The 11980-nt window shown below is 37.7% G+C and overlaps 2 protein-coding genes across 2 annotated transcripts; one reads left to right on the forward strand and one right to left on the reverse strand.

Moving 5' to 3' along the window:
* Positions 1-4062: 4062 nt before the first annotated feature.
* On the reverse strand, positions 4063-8474 carry LOC107457991 (probable polygalacturonase). Its single transcript, XM_016076189.3, has 5 exons — positions 7811-8474; positions 6667-6787; positions 6173-6421; positions 5206-5359; positions 4063-4929 (listed from the first exon to the last, which is right to left on the reverse strand). Exons 1-5 carry the CDS (start codon positions 8243-8245, stop codon positions 4404-4406), a joined length of 1485 nt encoding a protein of 494 aa, XP_015931675.1. The 5' UTR covers positions 8246-8474; the 3' UTR covers positions 4063-4403.
* Positions 8475-9281: 807 nt separating this feature from the next.
* Positions 9282-11864, forward strand: LOC107457982 (pollen receptor-like kinase 3). Its single transcript, XM_016076185.3, has one exon. It carries the CDS (start codon positions 9793-9795, stop codon positions 11641-11643), a length of 1851 nt encoding a protein of 616 aa, XP_015931671.1. The 5' UTR covers positions 9282-9792; the 3' UTR covers positions 11644-11864.
* Positions 11865-11980: the final 116 nt, after the last annotated feature.

Here is an 11980-nt window from a genome sequence, read left to right on the forward strand (position 1 = left end):
GAACTGAATTCCATCCCACTGTGAACTCACCATCCGCCACAACAGGAAGCACTATATACATTAAAAATAATAAATCCTTTTATTGTGTACTCAGTAATAAATCATTTATTACAACTAAATTAATAAACACACTTTACCATGTAAGATAATAATAGTCTTTTTTATCGCTATTCTATCTATGTAAAGAACAACTAATTATAACTCATAACAAAGAACTATTAATTAATAAAAAAACTAAATGCTATGCTCACAAATGACTATCCACATATCACATATATTACTTATTTGACATAATGATCTGCTACTTAAGAGTTTCATACAGCTATCTAGCTTTATGCACCTGGATTCATATATTGCGGAAACTCCGGTGCGTGCATAGCCTCCAAATTCAACGACCGCATGAAAGAAGGCTCCTGAAACGGATGCGGGTTTGCTAGTACATCTGCAACTGCCGCCACATCTGTGTTCATGGCGCCGCCAACTTCATCTTCGTCTTCACCTGGACCAACGATCTCATAGTTATTTTCAAATTCATCCTCGCTTTCACTATTATAATCTTCAAACACAATGTTACGGTCCGCTTCAGATTGCTCAAACTCAACATACAACTCGATATAAGACATTCGGTGGCAATTTTCCATATACATTGAAAACATTTCATGCATACTCGCTTCATCCGTCACGTATTTGGTCTGAAATTGAACGAACCCACCAAATACAGATAAAGGATATCTGTACAAAATACAGGATACTCTCCTAGATCTTTGTGAATCTATCTTCTCACAAATCAAACCTTTCAATTCCACAAATGACAATGTGAATGGAATAACAACATTTACTGAATTTTTACACACAACTTGAACTCTTTTATATGCTTGCAACAAAATCTGCCCGCAACAATAAATCTTCAACATAACTCTATCATCCATATCAGTATACGTACTTGCCTATTCTCACACTCACTGAAATTTTTTCTACAAGAATGACGGAAAAGAATAAGAGGACAGGAGGAAGAACATCAGTTGAGACTGAGACCGGCGATGAAGAAATGAGGCTTCTATGATCTTTTTTCATTTTATGTGAGCAGTTACAGACAAATCGGACCCACCGACCGCGTACCACAAAAATCGCTCGGTCCGATTGGTGCACTCCCGTATTAAAAAAAAAAATTCTGTCCGAAATCAGTGGGTCCGATTACTATGCTATCTGTTTATAAAATAGGACTCCTACAAATCAGTAGGTCCGATTTGATATCTCTTTCTTACACAAATCGGTGGGACTGATTTGTGTTCCTTCATCTCTCTTCCACAAATCGGTAGGACCAATTTGTGTTCCCTCCTCTCTCTCCTTGAAATCGGACCCACCGATTTCTACACCCCCAAATTTCTAAAAATAACGCCGTCATAACAGTGTAATTCCCCTCTAATGATCATAATGCAGCATAACTCATACCACTAAGGGTGTGTTTGGCAACCACGTTGAAAGAAGAAAAGCACATTACAACTTCTTGAATGCTTCATTTTTTGTTTGGCTAATTTTTGTATCTATAAACGCAGAAGTGATTTTGGTTACAAAACCACGTTTACAAGAAGTAAGAATTTATAGCTTCTGCGTTGCACTAACTGGCTTTTAGCCACTGACATTTAACTTTTATTTTTTTTTTACCAACTTTATCCTTTATACATATTATTATATTACTTATAGAATTATTATTATTTCTCTTTACATGAGTTTTTTTTCTATTATTTATTATTTATATTTTTTATTAATTTTTTATTTGACATTAACACTTTTATAATTGTGATTTTTGTGTATTATGTTTGTTATTATCTTTTTATAATATAATTTATTTTAATATAAAATTACCAAACATAAATCATATTAACACAAATTTATTTTTATCCAAAATCAATTTTATAAAATCATTTTATTCAAACTCCAATTTTATCAACTAAAATTCAAACACACACTAAATCGTATAAAAAAAATCAGCCGCTACTTGTTAGTTCATACTTCATAGTTGCGTTGGGAACATGTGTTGAATTTTGCAATAAAAGAAAAGAAAAGAAAAAGCAAAACAAAGAATATGAATACAATAATATGATGAAGGTGTCACGGGTGAAGACTGAGTCTTAAGGGAGTGGTTCGCTTGTTATTCTTCCTCTTCTTCATTCAGCATTTCAGCATATAAATAATAAATTAATAATATATCTATCTACTTTTCATCAATCCATTCATTATTTCATTATTCTTTTTCTTGTACAATGTCCACGTGATACTCGTGACTCATGATTACTGCACCTTTGATCCTTCTTTACGAAACACCCTTCCCCTTTATCAACAATTACAAATTCTAACCTCTACATGACTACATCAATTATCAATCACTAGTGGACTAAATCCCCCCATTAATTTTTCAGATTCATGATTTACACCGATTTGATATTCGAGATTCTAATTATTTTATTGTCGTTTCTCATATTAAATTTCGAACACTATAGTATTTATTCGATTCTTTTTTTTGATAATGACTCAGTAAATAAAGTAACGAGCTAATACTCCTTTTTTTTGTTCCGTTTCTATTTTTTTTTATTTTAGGGATAAAATTTTTGAATAATTTCATTAATTTCTGATGATTTTTTAAAACTGAGACCAGAAAATTTCTTTTACTTCTTCTATAGACCATATTTTTTATTAGCAAATTTATTCTTCTAACAGGATATAAAATTTTATGAGAAGAAAAAGAAGAAAAAAAGGGGATAAAGAAGATTACTGGAGTGAAACATGTGAGAGAAAAGAAAGAAAAAAAATAGTGGAACAAATTTTTAGGTGGAGAAATTATTTCCCTATTATTAAGAATGAAATATTGGGATGCATTAATAAAAAATAAAAAAAATTGGGAATATATAAAAAGAATTACAAAAAAAATTCTTCTTATTATTATTTTATGTATCGATTATTTTTATTTCTTTAAATTCATATATGATTTGTACACAGGAAATACTTTTTTTGTTTTGGTCTCTATAAATAGATTTTAATTTTGAGTTGCATAAAGTTTTAACATTATATAATTTAATCTGACCAAAAGATTTATTTAAACCTTGTTTTAAATAATTACTAGTTATACGTCCTTATTAACTGTGAAATAATAATTTCGAGATAATAATTTAAATTAGTAACAGTATACATATAATTAAAATCATAATTGAGGTTGATAATAAATTTATTTAAAATTTATGTTCTATTAAAAATGTTAATTCCTTTCTTTGGAAAAAGTTAGTATTAATTTTGGTTTTAAAAAGCAAATATATTTGAAATTAAAGGCAATGGACTGGGTCTCGAGTACAATGCTGTTTCCGTCTAGATAGAACGTGTTAGACCCACATTGAGCCCATATTTTCCTTCCAAATTCCGACACAGACCAGTCAAAACTCTGAATCAGCGACAGCGCGACCAAATCATATGCACAAGTTTCTTATCTAGACCAAATTGATACAAACATGGTTATTTAAAGAATTTTATGACTGACTAAGATATTAACGAAATAATTGTTTTTTGTTAGTTTCTAATATAGTCAAAGTATTGAACTTCTAGAGTTACAAGTAGAAAGCATTTAAGATTTCACAATAGTGGACACTTCATCCACTAGTCCATCTTAATTCACATTTTTTATATGCACATATTGAATATTTTTCTACGGCATCCCTTGTAGCTTATGTCTCTACCTGTTACTAGATTTGTGCTCACTTTAAAATGAAAGTAAGTATCTCATGGACTTGGGAGTGAAAAAAGTGGCATGAATGTGATAAATGCTTTAACCTTACCCACCCGCCACCATAAACCTTAAGAAGCTGCCGGGTCTAGCGGAATTATTAGAGATTAGTAAAAGCCACGTGAAAAATATCAAGCCCCCAATTCTCCAACCATGTGCTTGTTAGTGTTAAAATAGCGTCCCAAATTACACGATTTACATAAAAATTAGTCTTTTTTCATTGGCACAATCGCAACACTATTTTGACCCGGAAAGTAATGCTGCAATGAATCTAAGCCCAAAAATGATGCTTCAAGTAACATGAGTAACTCTTGCTAACAATAAATAATCAAGAATGAATGATAGCACATAGCAGCGAGTTCTGAATTTGTATATTCTAGTAAACACAGGTATGCATCTGAAAATTTTCCGTATATACAACTCTACTTAATAAAGCTATAAATTGGAGTGTTACAAATAAAAAAAAAAAGGAAGAAGAAATAGAACATTTAACTTCCCCATAAAAGAAAGAAAGAAAGAAAGAAAGAAAATTAACTTGACTGTTACACTCCAAAAACATGATCTGATAGACAGAAACTTGAGGATCCGATGGACGATGGAACAAGGCCGGTAAATTTGTGAACTTGAAGCCTCAAAAATCATAATCTATGTCTGTTACATTCTGGGAAGCAGAATGCTTAACTAGCTGTCCATGCTCATTGTACCGATCAAGGTTCTCACAGGGAGCAGGAAAGATGGTCCCTATTACGCGCCCTTGGACAAAGGCACACTGAAAGATATGTTTCTTCTTGTAAGTGAGGCCAACTGACATGTCCCGAAACGTCACATTTCTCACTGGGATCTCTTCGCTGCCATGAATTCGTACTGGCACACGAACACCCTGGCCATGGACGGTGGTGAAACTTATGTCTCTGAGTACAGGAAGTGCACTAGGGTCATATCCATCATCAGGGTGCTCGTTGTAATCTGTCTTAATTACTATTCCAACACGGACGTTATCAAATGTTAGATTCCGGTAAGTAATATGGCGAACAAATCCGCCTCGCCCAGGGGCCGTTTTAATCCTCACGGCACGCCTAGAACCCCATACAAGAAGATTCTCCACAGTCACATTGGACACCCCACCAGACATCTCACTGCCTATTGAAACGCCAGCACTGTTCCATTTCAAAAAAACAAGTCAGATATCTAAATGACAAGAAGCTAACAAAGATGCAGTGATCAAATTTGTAAACACTGCACACACCAAAAGTGATACATTGTAGATAAAGCATGGCCAGATGCATAAAGAAATTGTAATTCAGAAAGACAGATTTATTTACATTTTGGCTCTTAGATTTATGCAGAATAGCAGTCAGACAGCTAGTTGCTATCCAAAAATAGGATGTTGAAAGATATGCCAAAAGTGCAAGTTGCGTGAGTTAAGGATTAACCTGACCACGGAGCGAACAACTAGATTCCGGATCATTATATTCATGGATGGCCTTCCATAAGCAATTCCATACTGATCCCAGCCACTTTTTATTGCAATTGCATCATCTCCTGTACTTATGTAACAGTCCTCTATCAACATGTCCTCACAAGAGTCTGTTCATGCAATAAGAATTTGAAGCTTGTTAATTTGCCATATAACAACAAAGCTAATAGATACAATTAGCATTCTCAGGTTTTGTAACTGGGGAAGGTTAAATTGTTTGCATCTTATTGGACCACTAACAGACAAACATTTTATGCATATTAAAGAAATTCCATGTCAAAAATCCAAAATTATCCTTCATGGATTTGGTGACACTTGCAAACAGAGGTCAACTCACTCACTAATCATTAGTTCCCTGACTCAGTTGGAATATATATTGGTCACGAGAAATCATTCAGTTGACCAGAAAATTCAAAGTATTAACAGGATAGAGCTTCTCTACATTAGTGCATCAAATATATCCACAACATAAATGTGGCCTCTTCAAGTTTACTCTTTGCCAACCATCTAGATTAAGCTACCAAAACTATCCTCAACCAACAACAACAAAACCTTATGCCACTAGGTGGAATCAGCTACATTACTATCCTACATTGATGCTTTAAAAAGTGGAAAAACTGTTGATTTTTTTGGAGAAGTGTGAACAGTAAGCGTGGGTGAATAGCTTGGGTTCTTAGGTTGCTTCCCAATGCCCTAGATACCCAGCTCCATCGTATACCATTAGGTGATAAATGCATGCATATTTTCAGAAATAAGTAAATTAATCCTTTAACTTTTTTCTGAGACTCATGTTCCCACTGCCACAAAATAGTCGCATGACAAAAACCCAACAACTATCCACTATTCCTAACAAATCTAATATCATCAATCCTATGTGATCAAGATATGAATAAACATTTGTACTCAGTAAAAATATCACTTGCCAGGATCTATGCCATCAGTATTTGGAGCTTCAGTTACAGGAGCCAATATTGTAACATTTCTTATAGTGATATTTTTGCAGTCATATGGATGAAGTGTCCAAAAAGGAGAGTCGCGTAAAGTAATATCAGCAATGACAATGTCACTAGACCACATGATCTGAACAAGTGGCCCCCTTGTGTGGTTGAGACGTTTTTGACGATACTTTTTCCACCAGGTTTGTCCCTGTCCATTTATGGTACCGTTATGCCCTGTCAGTTTATTACAACAGATGAATCAGATCAACATGAAAATTTAACATAACAAAAGATCAATCAACAAAACTATAGTTCACCATTAGCTTAAGCCTTTGGAGTATTGCTATCTAAGGTTCTTAACTACATAACAAAGTCACATAGTAGTACATAAAATACACTTTTTTATATTGATAGATCAAGACAAACAAAAGTTCAAAACCTACTTTTTCACACAGTGGAAGCAGGATGTAAATCCTAACCTGTTATCACAATATCTTTAAGATTTTGACCATGAATCAAACTGCCATATCGTGGTCCAGGATGCTCCCTCCCATACCCATACGATGGCAATGGTGGCATCAGTGGCCAATACTTCTCATCCTGTTCACCAAGAAATACGATGATAAATATAATGTAAGAAATATTGTTCAATTACAAGAGTGGCAGAAATATTTAGATTCTAGTGTATGCTTAATCAAAGAGAAATTCGGCAAGTCAAATTCATCAATTTAAAGCGTTAATTAGAAGATTTTATGTTGTAACCCCATTTTAAATGTCCTTAATTGTACAAACATATGCAACCCTTACTCCCTTCTTGTCCAAAACCTTTTATAAGGCTTTTCTTAGTACCCTATCATATATTTTTTCCAAGTTAATAAACACAATGGTTACTCCAATACCTATCCATCATTCTCTTAATAGATATATAGCTTTGGTCTCTAAAATACCAAACTGGTTCTCCAAAACCTGTTTCTCCTATCTGAACCTACATTCTATCACCCTCTCCCATAATTTTATGATATGACTCATGAGCTTGATATTTGGTAATTTCCACAAATTTGTATATCTCCTTTATTCGTGGAGATAGGAACCAAAATGTACGAGACCGAATAACATACATAATGGGAACACAAGTCATGAGCAATGTGTTCAAGAAAGTAGAATCAATAATTAACAGCTTGTTATACTACTATCATCCTAGCACATAAGTTTTGAAGCTTATCATCCTGTTTCACAATCCTATGTACCCTTCACAAATTTAGTCGAAGACATAAATAAACCAGCATGTAGTGCCTTCAATAGAAGGGGGGAAAATCAATATAACATTCTTAAAGAAAGGGAGAAACCACACTGAAAATAACATTCAAAGCTTAGTCATTTATCAGAATAAGGATATACTCAAACGATCATTAAAAGTTCTATTTTGAACTTTTATTTCCATTTTTGGAGCATTTCACTTCATGGAAAAATTGTGGCAGTTAGATACAATACTATCATTTCTGCTGACTGACCTGTTAAATTACTAGAAGTAAAATCAACAGAGTCCCCAAAGTTTTCATTTCAAACATGAAGCAGCACAAACAACAAAAATATTAAGAATTGGGAATAACAGCATAAACTCACATCAAGTCCAAGAATAACAGCATCTTGAGCTACAAAAAGTGTCATATGGCTGGTGAGATTGAAGGGCGCAGTAAGCCAGCGACCGGGAGGCACATTGAGCTGGCCACCACCTTTCTTCCCCAACTTGGAAATCGCAGAAACGGCCCTCTCAAATGCCTCAGTGTTGAGGGTGACACCGTCGCCGACACCCCCGAAATCCGTCAAGTTGAAAGCCACCGGCCTCAGCTTGGGAATCGGGCGCGGCGGGAGGGTCCGACCGAAGAGGAAGAAGCCTCCGACAACAACGTTCCTCTGCCAGATGAAGACGGAGGCGAAGGCGGCGATCCAGAGGACGGTGAAGAGGGTTCTGTGGGAGGTTATGATTGCGGGGAGACAGCGCTTGAATTCGAGTCTTTGGTGGTGGAAGCGCCCAAGCGTTGAGGTGTCCACCATCATTGCGACCACGGAGTTGGATTTAGCAGGCGGCGGCGATTCGGGTGTCTGGCAGCATTGATTTTGAGAGGGATTGGAGCTTCTGAATCGAAGATTGTGAAGTGAGTGTGTGAGAAATGAAGGACCCTTTTTGGGATCTGCTTCGATGGAGTGAATTCAAAGGGAAGCTGTGTCTCACTCAGTTGGTCGCTCGGACAATGATGGCGTCTCTTTCTTTATTCATTAAAATTGCAAAACCATAGATCATCACTCTTATAATTATTTTCCACTTTCAACACTTTGGTTAATTGCAACGTAATTAATAACCCCTTCAAAGTAAAAATATTTTAAAGTCCTTAATTAAGAAAGGAAAAATATAATAGAATAATTCTCAATATTTTTATCAACTTAGACGACAGATAAAAGAATAAGATAATAATGAATTGAATATTTATCTTCATAAGATAATTATACATAAAAATTGAGTCGGTTGAGTATTATTTTAGTGAGTGAAAAAATGACTTCAAGTTAACGAGTATACGGAAGTGGCGTATTTTCTCCAAGGTTAATATGTTATTCTTTAGTAACATTTAATTATCTCCCAGTTTTGGATATTCTTGCTTATGAACTCACCTTAAAAAACGAACTATTCACGTTAAAAAAGAGGCCAGTTTGTTGTATATTACATAAGAAATTTCATCTCGAAATGCATACACTAAAATGATAAAATAGTTATTTAAATTCATTAGCAAATTAGACGTATGTTCTCTTGCGGCACTACCAAGCATTATTGTCATCTTTAATCAGCTCATGTAGTTGGTGAACTGGTGGTAGATTCCTTTCTTTTGATTCATAAAATTAGTGGATGATGACAATAAACAAAATTATATATATATAATTATCTCTAAACTTCCAAGTAACGCTGTTTTATTGGTCCTTTAATCCATTGAATATGAGGATAATTCTACTTGCATTAGTTAATATTAAGGGTTATGATCAGGACAGACATATCAGTGCCTCAACAACATTATCGCATTATGATTGCCCAACTCAAAATCATTTTCTTCTTGCAGTTGACTAAGCCAATTGATATACATGCAAAAAGTAGTGCATATAGGCAGAGCTCATACCAACCTTGGCATGGCGTAACCTTTCCAACTCAGAGTTTGTTAATCTGGCTCCTTCGTTTGCCCAATCTTGGCATGTCTGTAACGAAAATTCACTATGTTGGCTTTATTTACTTGTTTGCGCTGACAGAACCAAGTGCCTAGTAGAAATGATAAAAATGCTTAATTATAAATATATATGATATAAGAATAGGAGGATTAGGAGAGGCAAGAAAAGGGGTTTGACGGGGTCAACGAAAGGGTGAAGCCAGGGAGAAAGATGACTAAGAATAGTGAGTGCATGAAGAAAGAGGCCTCCCTAATCTTCTTCCACCCCCACAACAAGCAACCACGTAAACCAACAAACATGTCACACCCTCATCAATTCCAACAACACAACATTATTGCTGCCAAACAACAACAACAAACTCTCCCAGCGGCGGCCCATTTCTACCCGCCTCGGCAATGGCCGCTGCTCTTTTCTTTTTCTTCTTCCTCCTTCCTCTCCCTTCCTTCTCCATCACCGACGGCGAAGCTTTACTCAAACTCAAACAAGCCCTCAATAACCCTCCCGCCCTCTCCTCATGGGTCCCAAACAAGGACCCTTGCGCCCTCCCCCTCTGGGTTGGCGTCCTCTGCGCTAAGGACACCATCAACGGCATCAACCTCGCCAACATGGGACTCTCCGGCACCATCGACGTCGACGCCCTCTTGCAAATCCCCTCCCTCAGGACCATCAGCTTCATCAACAACTCATTATCCGGCCCCATTCCCAACCTCAACAGGATCGGCGCCCTCAAAGCCATTTACCTCAACACCAACCAATTCTCCGGTTCCATTCCGCCTGATTACTTCGACAAGTTAGCCTCCTTGAAGAAGCTATGGCTCTCCGACAATAAATTCTCCGGTAACATACCCATATCATTGACCAAGCTTCGCTTCCTTTCGGAGTTGCGCCTCGACAAAAACGACTTCTCAGGGACTCTACCTGACTTCACCCAACCAATAAGAATCCTCGACTTTTCCAACAACAAGCTAGAAGGTCCAATACCACCATCCATGGCGGGATTTGACGCTAGTTCCTTCGCCGGGAATCCAGCTCTTTGCGGGAAGCCTCTCAAGGAATGCGGCGGTGGGGACGCCGCTCCTTCTGAGCCGGCGAGCTCTGGGGGCAGCGCCGGCGGTGGATTGAGTTGGTTCTGGAAGATCCTGTTTATCATTCTGCTGGCGGCGATTCTGGCAGGAGTGTTCGTGTTGGTGAAGAATCAACGGGACCAAAGTGATAACTTCAGCGTGATGAGCAGAGGAAACAGCCATGTGGACGAGGAGGTGATGCAGGTGCACGTGGCGAAGAGCGTTAAGGGATCAGAAGGGGGCAGCGGCACAGGCATTGGCGGAAAGAGAGGAGGTGGCGGGAGAGGGGGGATGGGTGACCTCATAATGGTGAACGATGAGAAGGGCGTGTTTGGGCTGACGGACTTGATGAAGGCGGCAGCGGAGGTGCTGGGGAACGGGGGACTAGGGTCGGCGTACAAGGCGGCGATGGCGAACGGGATATCGGTGGTGGTTAAGAGGATGAGGGAGATGAATAAGGTGAGCAGAGACATATTCGACGCGGAGATGAGACGGTTTGGAAGGATCAGAAACCGTAACATCCTGACTCCTCTTGCTTACCATTATCGCAAGGAGGAGAAGCTGTTTGTGACGGAGTACATCCCCAAAGGAAGCTTGCTTTATGTGCTGCATGGAGATAGAGGATCCAGCCATGGCGAACTCACCTGGCCAACACGTTTCGCCATTGTCAAGGGAATCGCAAAAGGTTTGGCTTTCCTCTACACTGAATTTTCAACCGAAGAGCTTCCCCATGGGAACCTCAAATCCAGCAACATTCTCCTCACCAACCAGTATGACCCTCTCCTCAGCGACTATGGATTCCATTCGCTCATGAATCCCAACTACGCCATTCAAACCTTGTTTGCCTACAAAACTCCAGACTACACCGAATACAAACACGTGTCTCAGAAGACCGATGTGTACTGCCTTGGCATCATCATTCTCGAGATCATAACCGGCAAGTTCCCCTCTCAGTATCACAGCAATGGCAAGGGCGGCACCGATGTTGTGCAGTGGGTGTCCACCGCCATTTCCGAGAAAAGAGAGGCCGATTTAATCGACCCGGACTTGCACCCTAACAGCAGCTCTCTCCCTCAGATGCTGCACCTCCTCCGCATTGGAGCTGACTGCACGGAACCCAACCCCCAACGACGTCTTCCCATGAAGGAAGCCATTAGGAGGATAGAGGAACTACAGCTTTAATTTAATTTCTATTGTATTTTCAAATTAGTTTATATTAGTTTCAGTGCAGGCCTAGGAAAGGAAGGGAAGGAAACACCAACAACCACCATGCAACGTTAACTCTTCAATTCAATGTGTAAATCACTTTTATGCCTTCAAACTTAGCTTTCTTTCTTTTTTTTGGCCTCCCTTCCTTTCCTTTTTTTTTCTTTTCATTTCTTGTAAATTGTTTTATAACTAATGTTAGCGACTAAGAAATATGATTTTATTCTTTTCTCATCCTTCATTTGTTCTGCCGTGCTTGGACATAGTGCAAATTTAATTTCTTCAAAGAAAACAAAAATATTCTCTAAATTAA

This window comes from Arachis duranensis, chromosome 1 (assembly GCF_000817695.3).
Source record: "Arachis duranensis cultivar V14167 chromosome 1, aradu.V14167.gnm2.J7QH, whole genome shotgun sequence".
Lineage (NCBI taxonomy): Eukaryota > Viridiplantae > Streptophyta > Magnoliopsida > Fabales > Fabaceae > Arachis > Arachis duranensis.